General features: G+C 36.3%; 2 protein-coding genes across 2 annotated transcripts in view; one reads left to right on the forward strand and one right to left on the reverse strand.

The window, feature by feature from the left end:
• The window catches only part of LOC110455995 (dual specificity mitogen-activated protein kinase kinase 5-like), a 41,543-nt gene extending 32,100 nt beyond the window's left edge, over positions 1-9,443 (forward strand). Inside the window, exons 16-18 of the mRNA XM_021506500.1 lie at positions 418-450; positions 1,886-1,947; positions 7,966-9,443. Coding sequence (XP_021362175.1) covers positions 418-450; positions 1,886-1,947; positions 7,966-8,041 — 171 coding nt within the window. The 3' untranslated portion in view covers positions 8,042-9,443. The remainder of the gene's footprint in view (positions 1-417; positions 451-1,885; positions 1,948-7,965) is intronic.
• Positions 9,444-11,122: 1,679 nt separating this feature from the next.
• Positions 11,123-16,082, reverse strand: LOC110455999 (keratinocyte-associated protein 2-like). Its single transcript, XM_021506507.1, has 5 exons — positions 16,003-16,082; positions 15,099-15,253; positions 13,724-13,787; positions 13,354-13,420; positions 11,123-11,306 (listed from the first exon to the last, which is right to left on the reverse strand). The coding sequence occupies exons 1-5, from the start codon at positions 16,004-16,006 to the stop codon at positions 11,198-11,200; spliced, it is 399 nt and encodes a 132-aa protein (XP_021362182.1). The 5' UTR covers positions 16,007-16,082; the 3' UTR covers positions 11,123-11,197.
• Positions 16,083-16,976: the final 894 nt, after the last annotated feature.

The following is a 16,976-nucleotide window of genomic DNA, read 5'->3' on the forward strand; positions in this document are numbered from 1 at the left end:
CTTGGTATCACTGTGTACATTTCTATGTAAACCTGTATAAACCAGACCCTCATACTTGGTATCACTGTGTACATTTCTATGTAAACCTGTATAAACCAGACCCTCATACTTGGTATCACTGTGTACATTTCTATGTAAATCAGACCTGTATAATCTGGAACGTGTATTCTGAATTGAAAAATTAATCCAAGTACATTTTGGTTCAGACAGATTAAAAACATGTTTCTTATAATGTTATTGTGTTCAAATGTCTCACGTCACTTTTAATGAAAATTTGTCATAACCTTCATAAAGTTAGTCACATTGATTGTCATCTATGATTTTGATTTTTATGAAATTTATTAAAAATGCGAAATTGTCTTGAATTACTATCTACTAGTACATAATATTATTTAGAAAATGTCACTCCCTTTTCAGCCGATGCACCTCCTGAATATAATTGTATCCGAGGTAAGTACAGAACATGTGACCAGAGACATGTAAGGGATCTCGGTTATAACAACAGTGTTAGTATTTCTCCAGCTAATACACTGTGAGAACATGTGACCAGAGACATGTAAGGGATCTCGGTTATAACAACTGTGTTAGTATTTCTCCAGGTAACACACTGTGAGAACATGTGACCAGAGACATGTAAGGGATATCGGTTATAACAACAGTGTTTGTATTTCTCCAGGTAATACACTGTGAGAACATGTGACCAGAGACATGTAAGGGATCTCTTTTATAACAACTGTGTTAGTATTTCTCCAGGTTATACACTGTGAGAAAATGTGACCAGAGACATTTTTTTGTACATTTAATGGCAGTTTTCATTGAGTTCGAACAGAAAAATAATACTGGGTGGGTGGGGAAGTGCATGTTTTAAAATCTGATATTTTGTATGTCCTCACCATATTTTATGTTGGGCAGGGATGGCATTATGGCATTGTCCATGTCCGTCCTGTTCCTATTCACTGTAATCGCTCTAGCAACTTCATTTCTTAACTGCTTTTGATAAAATGTAATACCAAGATCAAGTATGAGAATACAGTCAAACCTGCCTTAACGACCCTCTGTATTCAGCGACTTTCTGTCATATGCGACCTTAACATTTCCTCCCATTGAAATTCACTATATGAACATTATGCATTAAGCGACCACTTGTCTTATATGCCAATTTTTGCCTTGTTACCTTGAATGAGTTCATCTTTCAAGGTGCCAAAGTCATTGTTCATGTTACATAATAAATCTGTGAACCAATTCAGTGATATCACACCATCAACTTCATTTGTTAACAGATTTGATAAAACTTGATACAAAGGTCAAGTATGAAAATACTTCAAATGAGTTCATATATCAGAAACCAAAGGTCAAGGTCACCTTTACTATTTATAGCAACTTGTCAAACATTAACACTAATTAGTAATTTGCATGGATCGGATTCATATCTTACTGATATTTTCCAGTTGCCCTATTCAAATGTACTCTAAAAAAATGTTGTAGCAAAACATGAAGATGATTTGGTTTTCAACTATAATGTTAAAGTATAGAACCTGCTTAGGAGTAAGTATCTGCTGAGAGAAAAATAATACTGTTAGTACTGTGCATTCAAGGAAAACTAAACCATTTTCAGAATCGCGCAAGGACTTAGAAATAACACCCAATGTAAACAGCCAATCAAAATCATTGATTTGATCATGTGATGATGTAAACAGCCAATCAAAATCTTTGATCTGATCATGTGATGTACAACAGAGGTTTTATTTACCACTTGGTTTGTTGATTTTTATAGGAAGCAAAATTATTTAGGTAACTTTAAATAAAAATGATTGGGTTACCATGCATTTGTCAATCCTGGATTGTCATTCATAATCAATTATTGATTTATTTATTTTTCTTTCAGGAGCCACCAGAATTGCCTACTACCAATTTTTCTCCAGACTTTGTTCATTTTGTGGCGAACTGGTAAGTAGTTTAGGCACAAGAATACTCAATAACAAAAATGTTAACATTATTCAAACACCTTGTATTTTGAAGAAAAGTTTGGAATACAATAATTTTTTCATCATTTCACCTTGAGTGTTAAGGTAATTCAATGCGAGACAGTTTTACAATGATGTATTTTATGCAGTGCATGTCCTGTTAAAATTATACAAGGCAAAATTCAACACGTGACATCTTAATTTTAAAAAGCTAGTGTTCTTGTGATCATTAAATTTTATACTAAATTATGCCAGTAGTAAATTATTTTTTTGTGTGTGACCTTTTGGTATGAAGGTACGTCATCAGAAAGTGCTACACAAGTATTGCACACCAAAATGGAAACATTGCGACCTTTATTTAACCTTTGACCTTGACCTGAAGGAAATTCAGGTTTCTGGCCCATGACTCAGACTCTCCCAAATTTTATAAAGAGTGAGATTATACTTTGTATGTGTGCAAATCATGGTCAAGCAGTTTTAATTCTGCAGATATTAAAATAATTTTGATTTTGAAGTTGATATTAATTTGTTTCATTCCTCCACCAGTATGCGGAAGTCCCCAGCACACAGATTGACGTCAGAATTATTGAAGGTTGGTTGTTCCTTACATTCCTAGACCAAGTCAGTCTCTAGAAAAAATATAAAATATTCACGTTTGATAAAATTATTTTGTTTTTTGGTTGTTTTAGAGACTTACATTGGTTCTCTTAGACGACAAAAGGTGTTAAACACATCAGTAGAAATGCGATGTTTTTAAAAAATTGTCTGCACATATTATCAAAATTTTCAAAATTAAAGGAAACGTTATCATCGTACCTGCTTCACTAGCCTCGTTGTAGCTTGCTGTTTGCTACAAAATGATGATTTCATCTGTCACTGTCTCATAGACTGTATTTGAGTAGGACATCATATTTCCAATGATACCTGACATTTATTTTGTATGTGAGAAAAAAATAATCTTCCTTTTAACCTTTCCAATCACTTGATTGTTGTATGTAAAAATAAATAAATAAATATACAACATTTGATATAGCGCACTATCTAGCTAACATAAGCCACTCTAAAGCGCTTTACAGTACATAGATATACAATTTTATACAGTCAATACAATTAGCATATATATTAATCAATACAATATTGAGGAATTCGCAGGAGCTGCCTTATCAGGCGTTAACTACTAGTCCTATGCCAACTGGCTAATATCTCCCTATGAGTATATGCCGGACCGTGCTTGAATGCTACAGCAGATACGGCAACACCCACCCCAGACGATTATATACTCCACCTGGATTGTTGGAGTTGAAACAAAATAGCTGTATCTCTCCAGATTTTCTCTGAATGCAGATTTTGTAAATGTTTTTTTCTTCATTTAATGATAAAGTTTTTATCTGTGTTTGCAGACACACCCCTTTATACAACGTCACGATGATGGGAACGTGAGTGTAATTGCTGGCTTTATACAAAGCAGACTGCCACATATACAGCAGGGCAAAGTTAGCTGATGGTCACATTGTTCGAGCTTGTGTGTGATCACTACGTTTATACAGAGTAGATGCCAAAAATACAACACGAAATGTTAACAGACTGCATGGGAGCTTTTATGTGATCACCACATTTACACAGAGCAGACCCCACAAATTCAGCAAGGCAAAGTTAGCTGGATTGTCACAGTGTGGGAGCTTGTATGTTATCACTACACACCAGGTATGAGCAGAGAAGACCCATCAATACAGCAGAGCAAAGTTGGCTGACATTCACACTCTAGGAACAACTTGTGTGTGTGTTCCTTACTGCCACCACTCAGAACAGGACAAGGTGTTTGTATATCTTGTCATTGTCATTCATGGAGTGAACTGTGACACCTGCTTAAAAACGATGATCCCTACTTTATTAGCTTATGCCATACTGTGGCATCCGTCGCCCGTCTGTAAACAATTTCTTAAAACGACTTCTTCTTCTTAACCACTGATTGGAATTTAACTAAATTTGACTGGAAGCATCCCTAGGTGGTGGGGAATCAAAATTGTACAAATGGTGGGGTTGACCCCCCAGGGGGAGGGGCGGGGCCAAAAAGGGGTTATTTGGCTATATTTCTTCGAACGACTTCTTCTGTAGAACTATGCACTTGATATCAATCATATTTAATCAAAAGCATTCATGGGATGCAGGGATTCAAAATTGTACAAATGGTGTGGCTGACCCCCCAGGGGGCTGAGGGGCGGGGCCAAAAAGGGTTATTTGGCTATATTGCTTCAAGTGACTTCTTCTGGAACTAAGTGATGGATATCAACCATATTAGACTGGAAGCATCCCTAGGTGGTGGGGATTCAAAATTGTACAAATGGTTGGGCTGACCCCCCAGGGGGCTGAGGGGCGGGGCCAAAAAGGGGGCAATTTGGCTAGATTGCTATAAACGACTTCTTCTGTAGAACTATGCACTGGATATCAATCATATTTAATCAAAAGCATTCATGGGAGGCAGGGATTCAAAATTGTACAAATGGTGGGGCTGACCCCCCGGGCTAAGGGGTGGGACCAAAAAAAGTTTATTGCCTGGAAATGGTTGAGATCCCCACCATATAACCACATATACAATTGCTGAGTATAAAGAGAAGAATGCACATTTGCTTCCAGGATGGCCCTAGGGTCTGGCCCCACCCTTGGAAACATAGTCCTTGGGCCATAACTTTAAAACGGCTGAGATCCCCACTCAAAAACTATATATACAAATGCTGGGCATAAAGAGACGAATGCAGTCACAATATTAGAATAGACCCTGGGGTCTGACCGAACCCCTAGGGACCTAGTTTCTTAGTCACAGCTTGGAAACAGTTGAGATCCCCACCCTATAACCATATAGACAATTGCCGATTACAAAGAGATGAATGCACATATGCTTCCAGGATGGCCTTTGGGACTGCCCCACCCTTGGAGACTTATCCCCGGGGTCATAACTTTGAAATGGTTAAGATCCCCACCCCAAAACTATATATACAATTGTTGGGCATAAAGAGACAAATGCAGTCATGATATTAGAATTGATCCTGGGGTCTGGCCACAACCGTAGGGACCTAGTTTCTGAGTCACAGCTTGCAAACAGTTGAGATCCCCACCCCATAACCATACATAAAATTGCTGGGCATGAAAAATCGAATACAGATATATATGCTACAAGGACTGGCCTTGGGGTCTGGCATATTCCCTTGGATGTCATTTGTAGAATATTCTGCCATGATTGCTTAGATATCCAGGTGAGCGATACAGGCACTATGGGCCTCTTGTTAGATCAGTAGCTGAATCTGCTGTTTATCAAATAATCTGTTGTTGAAAACCTATTTCTACTTTTAAAAGTATGTCTCACAGACATCCTCCATATCCAGGGGTTACACTCACTTTCGCTCTCTGCAACCCTGGAATATGTCATAGCAAAGTTGAAGGCACAAAGATAGCTGTTTGATTGGTCTCCGGTAAAAAAATACCTGACCAATCGCTAGGTTGATACCTGTTTTTTGAAGATAACAAAGGAGAGACGCCTGACTTCAAAGTCAGTCAATTTTTACCGTTATGCAACCGGGGGATTCTTCTGATGTACATCAAAGGATCAACAACTAGTCTTCTTGTCTCATCAACAAGGTGGTGCACATTGATCCTTCAATTTTGCTTTGACTATCAAGGATGTCTTGCAGACAAACAGACAGTATCTAAATACTCAGAGAGAACATGTTGTTTATACGGTTACAACATGGGAATTCCGGTAAAAGTGTGACCTAGAGCCAGACAAAGGACATTCTGTCCAGGCATTCCTTACCTACTTCTATAATGTTTTGCTAATTTTAGACAAGTACTGTTGAGGTGTGTATACCTGGATAACATACATGTACGTAGAGATATCATTAAACAAGTACTGTTGTGCTTACCTACCTATCATAATAGGGTATTTAGAATATGTGGTAGTGGAATATTTAATTTAAAAGTACTTAGCAGAACAAATTCACATTTCAGAATATCTTTTTGATATTTATATAGAGCATAAAAAAACTTTCTCTAAGTTAACATCACTAAGTAGGCTTTTTGTGTATGATTGAGTGTGTATATCACTAAGTAGGCTTTTGGTGTATGATTGAGAGTGTATATCACTATTGAAAGTGTGAGGTGGAGAAATCTCAGCACAGGGTTTAGATTGTTTTGTGCATATTGAGACTTAGTGATCAGTTCCTTTTCTCACATCTATACAGCACTGTAATAGTAAAGAACATGAGCTAGGTTTTATTCTGAGGAAGTAATCACTGGCCGCTACATGTTAATATGTGAGGTCATGCCAACCATATATCTCGTCTAAAGGTGACACACAGGAGTCTCACACAGGTGAGAGAATCTTAGAGATAGAGATGGTAGGACTGATCAAATGTTAAATGTTACCTGAACTTGTATAGATGACTTCTGTCACACTGGTATAAAGGTCAGAACACTGACGGGAATTAAGTCTGTACAGTAAATCTATATAGTTATACAGCCAAACAAAAACATTGTACTTTGTTTCCGGTAACAGCTGTGAAAATATTCAAGTTGGGTACAGCTGTAGGTAATGAGGCATATATTCTGTATGTTATTTACCTTTATACATTAGTTATATGAAGTTAACGATGCATGATCATGGTTCGCTTAAAAAATAGGTATCAACATTTCCTGGGGCAGGTTACCTAAGATGTTTTTTTATGTCTCTGTTTATGGTAAATGTTGAAGAGACAGTATGTAATGTGCCAAATAGACTAGTGTAGTGTGTACAGTTCTTATCATTGTGATTTTGTTTTAATTGATGTAAAAACTTGAGTTGATTGCTGAAACAGAGAATATGAAAAAGCCAGAAGGAGTTTTTACTAATCTGTGACATTTATTGATTTAGAATTTTACATTATAATATTTTCTGCATCATAGACCCTGATTTTTGTTTTGTTTCATGTCTGTCAAAAATGAAGTACTTCATGATAGAGTTTTACAGAGTACTAGTATCGACAGTAAACCTAGAGAATGTATGCTGCCATCATTTACGACAATCTGTTTATGTGCTGACACTGTAATTTTTACCCCCGTCAAGGGTGCAATATCTGCTTTCTCCATGGGAGAACTGATTCCATTTTCTTGGACTATTTGATTTCAAGAGTAACAAGGGAGGTAATTCTGTTTGTTTGTTCTTGCCTGCTTTACATAAAACCTATGTTACCATTAAAGAGCTAAGCTCGGGTGGCTGTGGAGACAGTAACACTGTTGTTATGAACTCGGAATAGTGAAGCTGAATACTTGATAATGGTCAGAGAACAAAATATTTTCTAAAATATTATACATTCTTGATAATTATGTGATGAAAAGGAATATAAATTTCCTTTTATTTTATATACCTTACTATGTATTTACATTTGCGCTGCAACCCACTATATGAACATTACCAGCAGAAATGCATTTCATTTGAGTATGAAAGCAAAAACTCTTGTGACCTAACCTGTGGTTTACATATGACGTCATAGATTTACCTTGTTCAATGAGTCTTGTTGCTTTGCTTCGGATAGCATGGAGAATGCCCCTGCGTCAAACGACTACGGTTGATTATTGGCGCCAATTTTAGTGGCTGTTCCGCCAATGAAGTTTAAAGGATAACGCATATACAAAACGCAGTCAATAAATAAATGATTTAAGAAGAGAAATAAAATTAAACGATTGTTCTATAGTACAAATGTAAATATATCGATTGTACAGCAGTTTTTTAAATGTTCATACCAGCATGAAAATTCAAAAAATGCTGTTCAATCCCTATATTAGATTTATTTAACACGATCCAAATCTTTTTCTTTGCCCTTTGCAGATCTCAGCCTTAATAAAACAATTTTAGACTTGTTTCATAAATGGAAAGTAAATCATAAAAATCATGTTATTGTTCATTTTGTAAATTCATTGTACAATATGATGTCTTACAGTGTCATCTGGATATTAATGTCATCCTTAATAGTCTGGAGAAAGCAAGGACACTTTCTTTGTTTTTCAATTTCAAAACTTTTGACGGGTTTGAACTTGACAGGACTTGAAAGTCTTTGCCAAAGCTTGCCAGAAAATAACATCTCAATAGAGATCCAGCTGCAGCTTACAACCATCAGAATGGAATTTTGAAGTGTATGGAAATTCAAAAAAGATAGCCTGATACATGTTTAAATCATATATATACCTCATCATCTTAATTATACTATTTATTGAACAGTGCCAATATGTTATGCTGTAAAAATGAAATATGATTATATCAAATATGAATATGTTTACACCTTAAAAGGTACATATTGTTACTTTCACGAGTGTGATATCATCTGAACATCTTCAGAACATACACTCTGTAGATTACTTGATTCACACAATACGATATGCATTAATTTTCGAGTTAATTCATAGACTCATGAAACATTGTTTGTACGTTGTTTGTGTATTAGTAAAACTTTGATAAGGAGTATATAACTTAGTTACATGTACGTGCAGAAATGTCAATCTGCAAAATTAACAATAATATGAATAACCATTTAATTATTGTCAAGGTTGCCTTGTTTTCCCATTGGTGTTATTGTATAATTCTGAGCTAAACACCAACTTTTACTTGCTAATCAGAACTAGAGAAATTTGTATCCACTTAGTGCTGCTATATTTCATTACCTGGAAGCCCTGGAACAGGGTCAAACACCATTCTTGAGAACTGATTAATGCAGTAACCTTTGACCTTTTATACTAGCCTGTGATTGGATATTGTTTGGATTTTAAAATGTTTTATAACAATTAAGGTCGTGTGTTTACAGTACTATCCAGTAGGGTATATTTCCCTCTTTAAATTGAGAAGTCAAATTTATATATCAAAAGTATAAAAATTATGGTTCTTATCAATTTCAAGAAGACAAATGTTGAAACCATGAGTTTGGGCATCTTCGCTAGCCAAGGGTTACGATCCGGTACGATCCGGTCTTTCTACTCTTAGTTAGACTGTACTGGATCGTAGCCCTTGGCTAGCGAAAATGGAGTTTGGGTAGAACGTGAAGCTACATGTGTGAGAGACTTATTAGAGACTGTAATCACTACTACTCTTTAGTAAGTTTAATCTCAACTGCAAGAAGCTGTCCAGCATTTTGATATTGATTAGTGTAACTACTGTTTCTTAACATAAATGATGTACTTGATTTTAACTTTGTTAATATGCTAGCAGCCGACAAATGAGTGCCACAAAGTAAAGGAACATCACTTTTATAGGAAATGACAACGCAGGGCATTTAGGGGCTTATTTATTACCATGCAAAACCTGTAGTTACTGAATTCTTGAAATACAATAGGCTGGTTGTCCTATGTCTGTGTTGCTGGTCAACTAGAGTTTATTTTTAGCCTTTAGACATTCCTGTAGATTTCATGATGACCCTTTACATATGTATGAACACTTCAAGAAAATGAATACAAAAAAATTCAACTTAAGCCTGTGTTTTTGTTGTCTTTTTGGTCTGTGACAAACATTGTAGGTGCTTCTGTCATGATTAATGGTTCGGGTTTTATCCCACTTCTTCATAATGTATTTTAGCTTTACGTAGGAAGGCCCTGGGGTCTGGCCCCACCCTTGAAGACTTAGTGATCAGCCATAACTTTGCAAAAATCAGGATCCCCAACTCAAAACTATAAACAAAAGTGCTTGGAATAAAGAGATGACACAATCACTGTGTAAGACTTGACCCAGGGGTCTGGTCTCTGACTAGAGACTAAGTTTCTGGGTTTCAACTTGGAAACAGTTGAGACAGTACCTGGGTCATAACTTTAAAGCAATAGAGATCCCCACCCCAACCATATATAGAATTGCTGGGCATAAAGAGATGAACACGATCCTGTACTGGAATTTACCCTGGGGTCTTGCCACAGCCCTTCAATTGGGTCAAAAATTGGAAACAGTTAAAATCCCCACCCTAAACCATTTACACAATTACTCAGCATTTTAACTTCAAATACAGATATGCCACCATCATTGGCCTTGGGTTCTGTATATGGCTATAGGGAGTGGATCTCAAAAATGTCCATGTTATGACAAAGTAACCATGTCCAAAAGTGTGTGGCAGACCAAGGTTCTCTTCATGTCTAGCTATATGGTTCAGATCTGAATATTTCCAAATTACGAAAGATCCCAGAGGGATCTTGGTGCCCACCATTGTACCGTCTTCATTAGTTCTTTGTCAGTTCAATTTTTTCTCTAATCTGTTTGATCCAGTCATGTTAACAGTAAATGCACCTTGAGGTAATTTTTGATCTTAACTTAATACTGCTGTGTATAACAGACAACCTTCAAAGTGAGTTTGCCATTTCACATATTTACTAGTACAGTACTTAATGTGAAAGAAATAGAATTGATCATTGCACTGTTTAGTTCTTCCTTTAGTCATTTTGTTTTTATGATCAGTCTCAAAATATAACATGCACAACGAGGGATTAAGGGGAACCTACATATCAGATTTTAGTAAGATCCCTCCAATTATTCCTGAGAAATAGTACTAACAAACCTTTAATGTCACAATCGAAGATGGTGACCTGTCGGACATTTTCTATATCCGATCAGTCTCAAAATTAAATACACACAACTACAACCAAGAGAAACCTACATATATAATTTGAGATGGATCTCCAGTTCTTCCTGAGAAATAGCGATAACAAAACTTCAATGTCAAAATCCAAGATGGCTGCCTGTTGGCCATCTTCTTTATCCAATCAGTCTCAAAAATTGCCCTGCTCAACTAGGGACCAAGTGGAATCTACATATAAAATTTAAGAAAGATAACTCTAGTACTTCTTGAGAAATAGCAATAACAAGAACTGTTTAAGGACGGACGACAGTCGCAGGGTAATCTAAATAGCCCCCCATCAGATGATGGTGGGCTAAAAAAGACAGAAAGAAAAGGAGACATTGAAATGCATTGGTGGTAATCAAAATGATAACTAAAATGTTACAGTAAACTGACCAATGAGTGGCATTGTAATGCGGTTTAACATAAGAGGTTTCATAAATGCACAGCGGCACCATGGCGACACAAAACAATTGTTTGAGTCCGGGATCCCTGAAGTGCCAGCTTTACCGACACATAAAATCACTTAGAACTGCAGACAAATCCAATTGTAAAATATATTTATTAATTTCCCCTAATATAAAGCATTACTGAACATGAAATGATGAGATTATGAATCTACTTCTTCTTCTTGGAGGGCGTGGCCTTGACTGGTGTTGGTGCCGGAGCAAATCGTGACTGGGCTATCTTGTTAAGGTAGTATAGTGCCACGATGGAGAAGATGAAACTGTGGAGACAGAACACTCAATCAAAAACCTTATTAAACAAGTATTGTCTAAAGTTGTTTTTCTCCCCTACTTTTGACTATGACTGCATACAATATATTGGGAAATAATGTATATTTACTCTCACACGGCGTGAGAATAGAATCCACACAACAGCAGACATTAGTTCACAACTTTTTCTTTCCACAGTGAATGGTGAAATAACACTGAAGAAATATGAATGTTATATGTGAATGGCAAATGTTTCTGGTAAAGAATACATACTTTACATGAGGCATTTGCTAAACATGATCATGTACTAATAGTTAGTGTACAGCTCACAAACTTTAAAAATATGAAGTTGGACCACATTAAAATTGTTAAATTAGAGATTCAGGATCTCGTATTTACACATTATACTTGTTATTTTTGTTGAGTTATCTCCTTTTCGATTACACTGCCTCAAACATACAAGTGGTTTGCTTCACAACAATTTGAACATTATATCAATATATGCATTATTGTGTCACTTAGAAAATCTCCCAAATTAATTTACCCCCAACTCCAAATCCCGATATTTTTCTAGATTTACGAGTGTGTAATTCTTTTGGAATTGTGGTACTGTAGCATTTACCCTTAGGTGGCATTTACCCTTAGGTAACATTTACCCTTAAGTAGCATTTACCCTTAGGTAGCATTTACCCTAAGGTAAGTTTTACCCTTAGGTGGCATTTACCCTAAGGTAAGTTTTACCCTTAGGTAACATTTACCCTTAAGTAGCATTTACCCTTAGGTAGCATTTACCCTTAGGTAGCATTTCAAATTTTAATCACACAAATAATGCTGCTATTTTTTTTTGGGAAAGTGTATTCAGTGCAGCATTGAACAACAACTTTGACTGTAAGAATCCAAGGAGGGAGCCAGCCGGGTTGGCCCGGAGGTCTCGGGTGTTTTAACACTGGTGGGCTAGGACAAAGTTACCCTAGTTACAAAGGGGTGAAAGGGTTAATAACAGTTAAGATATCATTTGGCACAGTCTTTCAGTGAAAGGATGGACTTTCTGTGTCTAATTAGTATTACATATTTTATTTGATAAATGTCAAGTATGTACAGGTATTAAATGGATGAGCTGGAGAGCTTTCTATGACAATTTGTCACTGTTCTTTACCAAAAGGATAGATCAAGCTGTCACTGTTCTTTACCAAAAGGATAGATCAAGCTGTCACTGTTTTTTACCAAAAGGATAGATCAAGTTGTCACTGTTCTTTACCAAAAGGATAGATCAAGCTTTCTCCCACACCTGACAGATTTATCTCCCGTTTTGCCAGTGCTAGATTTATCTGTCTCCGCCCTAGGGTTGAGACGGGGGGATTCCCCTATTCATAACAATGGCATGACGTCACTTCAACAATACAATGACGTCACGTTAACAATCCATCAACAAATTGCCTGTATGTGTTTTGGGTCCATGTTTACCTTTATTTCACATTAAAATATTGTAAGATATGGGAGAAAAATAATCAATCGCTACTGGTTGTGTAAGATGGAGAAATCTCAACCCGAGGACTAAAAAAACTTAGTCCTCGGGTTGAGATTTCTCCATCTTACACAACCAGTAGCGATAGATTCTATTAGTTATCATCCAGATATCAGTTTAGTCTAGTGGTATCTATTATCAATGCAATTCTTTTATTATTTGTACAATTATTAATAAAATTGTTAATCGACAGACTGTTATCATTAATCCAGCGGTTATATACCCGATTTATCATTAATCCAGCGGTTATATACCCGGTTTATCATTAATCCAGCGGTTATATACCCGGTTTATCATTAATTCAGCGGTTATATACCCGGTTTATCATTAATCCAGCGGTTATATACCCGATTTATCATTAATCCAGCGGTTATATACCCGGTTTATCATTAATCCAGGGGTTATATACCCGGTTTATCATTAATCCAGCGGTTATATACCCGATTTATCATTAATCCAGCGGTTACATACCCGGTTCATCATTAATCCAGCGGTTATATACCCGGTTTATCATTAATCCGGCNTGTACTTACCATGTTGTCACACAAACTCTGTGGATAAGAGCCGACACAAACATGGCCGCAACTAAACAGAATCCAACTACAAGCAGACAGAGAATCACACACGTAAGTCAGTATACAGTCAATACAACAGTAATTCATTGTTCTTGTATTTCATTCAAAATCAACTAATAACAACTTACACTGTAATGTATACATAGGTCTGTTTTACCATTACAGTGACTTACATTGGCTCATTAAAATTTAAAACTCATTATGTATCGTCATTCAACATTCAACTCATTATATTTAACTCAATAAAAACTCGCTATTTATAACAAATGTAAAACATAAATGGCCACTTATTAAAGAAAATTAAACAAAAAAATTATTTTCAACTCACCTTCTGGAAATAACTTTGCTTGAAACCCGCGTCCAAATAATGACATTTCCAGATTACTAACACCCTGTATTTCAGTTAAGGAATCATAAACTATGTTTGGCAAAGCACAGCTATACAATGTTCATGCCAAATTTACTTATAACATATGATACATGACAATCATCAGTATTAGAAGTTTTTTTAAAGTTGGTCCCTAACATGAAATTATATGATAGTGCTATTCTCTTTCTTCATATTCTGTAGTGTTATGTTATGCAGGGCATGTTATTCTACTAGCTTGAGCCTGGGGCTTGTAGATTTTAGGTCAGGGCCAATACAAATTTTAATATTAATTTACTTTGAAAAAATATATATATATATGTTGGGCTAATCAGCCTGCAGGCTAAGGCTAGTAATGAAATGTTTCGCCCTGGTCACAGCTGATATAAGTTTGACAGGAGTGACCTGGACGAAAACCTGATTGTGCCTGGTTTTGGAAATCATTATTTAATATTTAGATATGTGTACAGTTGTTTTGCAACATGTCGTTCAAATATTTTTGACAATGTTGCTAAAATTGACATCATTTACATGTGGCACATATATAGTCAAGGATTTCCATCAACTGATATAAAACTCCAGGGGCAAAACACTCTGACATAAACGACAACGTGATTCTGTACAGGGCGTCGCCATCACTGTTTTCCTTCGTCAACAGCACTATATGCAAGACGCAATTTCATTGGATGCGGGCGATTGGCACTGCAAGAAAATTTGAACGCTCAGTAAACACAGCTATATCCGCCAAGGGTAAGTGGAGTGTATATATACAAAGCGAACACTTGGCTAGCGAAGATGTTGTGCTGGTGGTGATATAGACTTTGTAGACTTTAGTTCATTCAAATTCTTCCAAACCTGACTTGAAGTTTTGTTTTCTTCCAATAGCTTGCTTATAACAAAGACTCTTTTGCTTTTGATAATAAACATGTAACTTTGTTTCTCCATAGTTGATAATTTGTCCAGTCTTTAATTCTATGATAATTTGTCCAGTCTTTATTTCTATGATAATTTGTCCAGTCTTTATTTCTATGATAAGAATCTCTCAGATGCCGGGCTTCATTGATTTCTGTTGTTAACCAACCTGGTTTTAACTGCTGCTTAACAAGTTTTGTTTTTATGGGAGCATGCCTGTCTATAACTTTATTAAATAAGTGATACCATTTGTCAAGAGCTGTGTTAGGGTCAAGTTCGTACATTAAATCATTTTTAAGGTTCTCTTACAAGTTTATTTAGAAAGTGTTCCTCATTAAACTTCTTAAAATTCAGTAAACTCGAGAGTTGAAATGAAAATATAGATTGTGAAATATAGTGGACTGAAATTTTCAAAAAAGGATACAGTTAAAAGGAAAACAAATAAGAAGCTTCCAATGAATCCTCCAATTACTGTCATGTACTCGGTGGATGCCAGCTGCTGTTTGAACATCTGCATGCCTGCGAAGAGTCCTAGACCCAGTGTGAAGGACAACACACATGATACAGAGTTGGATACAGCTACATGGAAGGATACAAAACAAAACATTATTCCTATATTCAGAATTCATGACTTGTTTATTGGCCAATAAGACAAAGAACAATCAAGTTTGCACAATGTTATTTAAATAAGTGTCATCTGTAGAGTCTGGTATTATACCTTGATCGGTACTTTGCTTTTATGACAACTGACCTACTCTTATTACAGAAATGTATCCATCAGTCCCAGCAATATTCATAAATTAGAACGTTATAATCAAAATAACGTTGTGTGTCCTCATGAAGATGAATATGCTTTCTGACCATCATTTACGTTATAGCATACTTAAGAAGTTTTTAACTGACTATATATGTGTGTGTTAAAAGGCAAAATCAACGATAGGTTAGTGCATGTGGCGCTATGGTTTGGCCACTTGGGAAATGGGGGTGGGGGGGGGGGGGGGCACGTATAAACAGTTCTTTAATTATATCAATCTGGCAGTGTCAATCATGTTAGCTGTCAGTGCAAAGGGTTATATGATATATGTCACACCATAAACGTATATTAAAAAGGTTTCATTTTCACGGCAAAAGTTGGGGAGGGGGTTTGGGGGTAGAGCCTAGAGGGGGTTTCATCAATGATCAATGCAGGTGCGATGTCGACGTGTACATAAAGTTCGTTTCATCATTTCTCTACGACCCTCAAAATATCTCAGATATTAACATATAGCTACTGTACGCCAAATGCAACAAATGAGTTAATCATAAATTCACCAAAATTCTTATCTTACGCATTTTCGTTGTCTGTTAGGTTTGGTGAACCGGTTTTCTATTTTCTTGCCTGCGTGGAAACCGGAAGTTGTATAAAATTTCTAAATTTAGGTCCAGTCATATTGAGTGGCAATCGTTAAACGGATTCGAGTTCGTTTTTTAAAATGTCTGACCAGTACAACTGTATTTATATATTTGACACTGATTGAACATTTCTAAATACATAACTAAAATAAGGAAGGAAGGAAAGAAAAGTTTTTTTCAAAGCCGCTGAAAAATGACCCACAGTTTTAGGGCGGCTCGTGTCATTTTTACCGAAAGTCGATCTAAAGTTTACCCCTAAAACATGTAAAATTACTCTGAACACCTTGGTTTAGGTACACTACGAAAACACCATTTGTTCCCTTAGCGGCGTCGTAATAAAAGCTCTACAGACTGTATGAGAGCTTATGTTTGTTGTTGACAATTGTACACGACGTTAAATAAAGATTATTATTATTTATATCCTAATAAATAGCGTCGCACGGCGGGGAAATTTTGTTTTGGTCATTATTCTTACCTATAAATTGTCCATGTAACGATAATCAGCAGCCAATAAAGCTTACATACCGTTAAACTGTTTTTCTTTACATAATGCGACCTATGCTAGTTTAGGAATACAACTGTACACGAGAAAACCCCCCACACATTAATGAGAAATAGAAATGATCATAGAATCGCGCATTTTAGATTATCAACAACAATAGGCTCCTCCTTCTTACCGTCAACGCTTCGCTGTTACCCCCTCACGCTACCCTCGATCACGTACATACTCTATTATGAGGTCATGACACCAGCTTCATTGAATATCTTTAAAAAAATCCCTGAAACCCGACGATCATTTTTTTCCTCCTTCTTACTTTGGTAATGGGGACCGTAGGTTAAATGTTATTCACACGAAGCTTAGACTCACGAGAAATTGCTTATAATGTCCTCAGATGCGGACAGTTGGCTG

The sequence above is a fragment of the Mizuhopecten yessoensis genome, unplaced genomic scaffold (assembly GCF_002113885.1).
Source record: "Mizuhopecten yessoensis strain PY_sf001 unplaced genomic scaffold, ASM211388v2 scaffold8449, whole genome shotgun sequence".
Classification (NCBI taxonomy): Eukaryota; Metazoa; Mollusca; class Bivalvia; order Pectinida; family Pectinidae; genus Mizuhopecten; species Mizuhopecten yessoensis.

Coding starts and splice junctions, on each gene's coding strand:
- LOC110455999 (XM_021506507.1), bottom strand. Junction 13,788..15,098: donor TATTTGTTTTCCTTTTAACT/GTATCCTTTTTT, acceptor ACTGAAATACAG/GGTGTTAGTAATCTGGAAAT. Junction 13,421..13,723: donor AGCAAAGTTATTTCCAGAAG/GTGAGTTGAAAA, acceptor GTCTGCTTGTAG/TTGGATTCTGTTTAGTTGCG.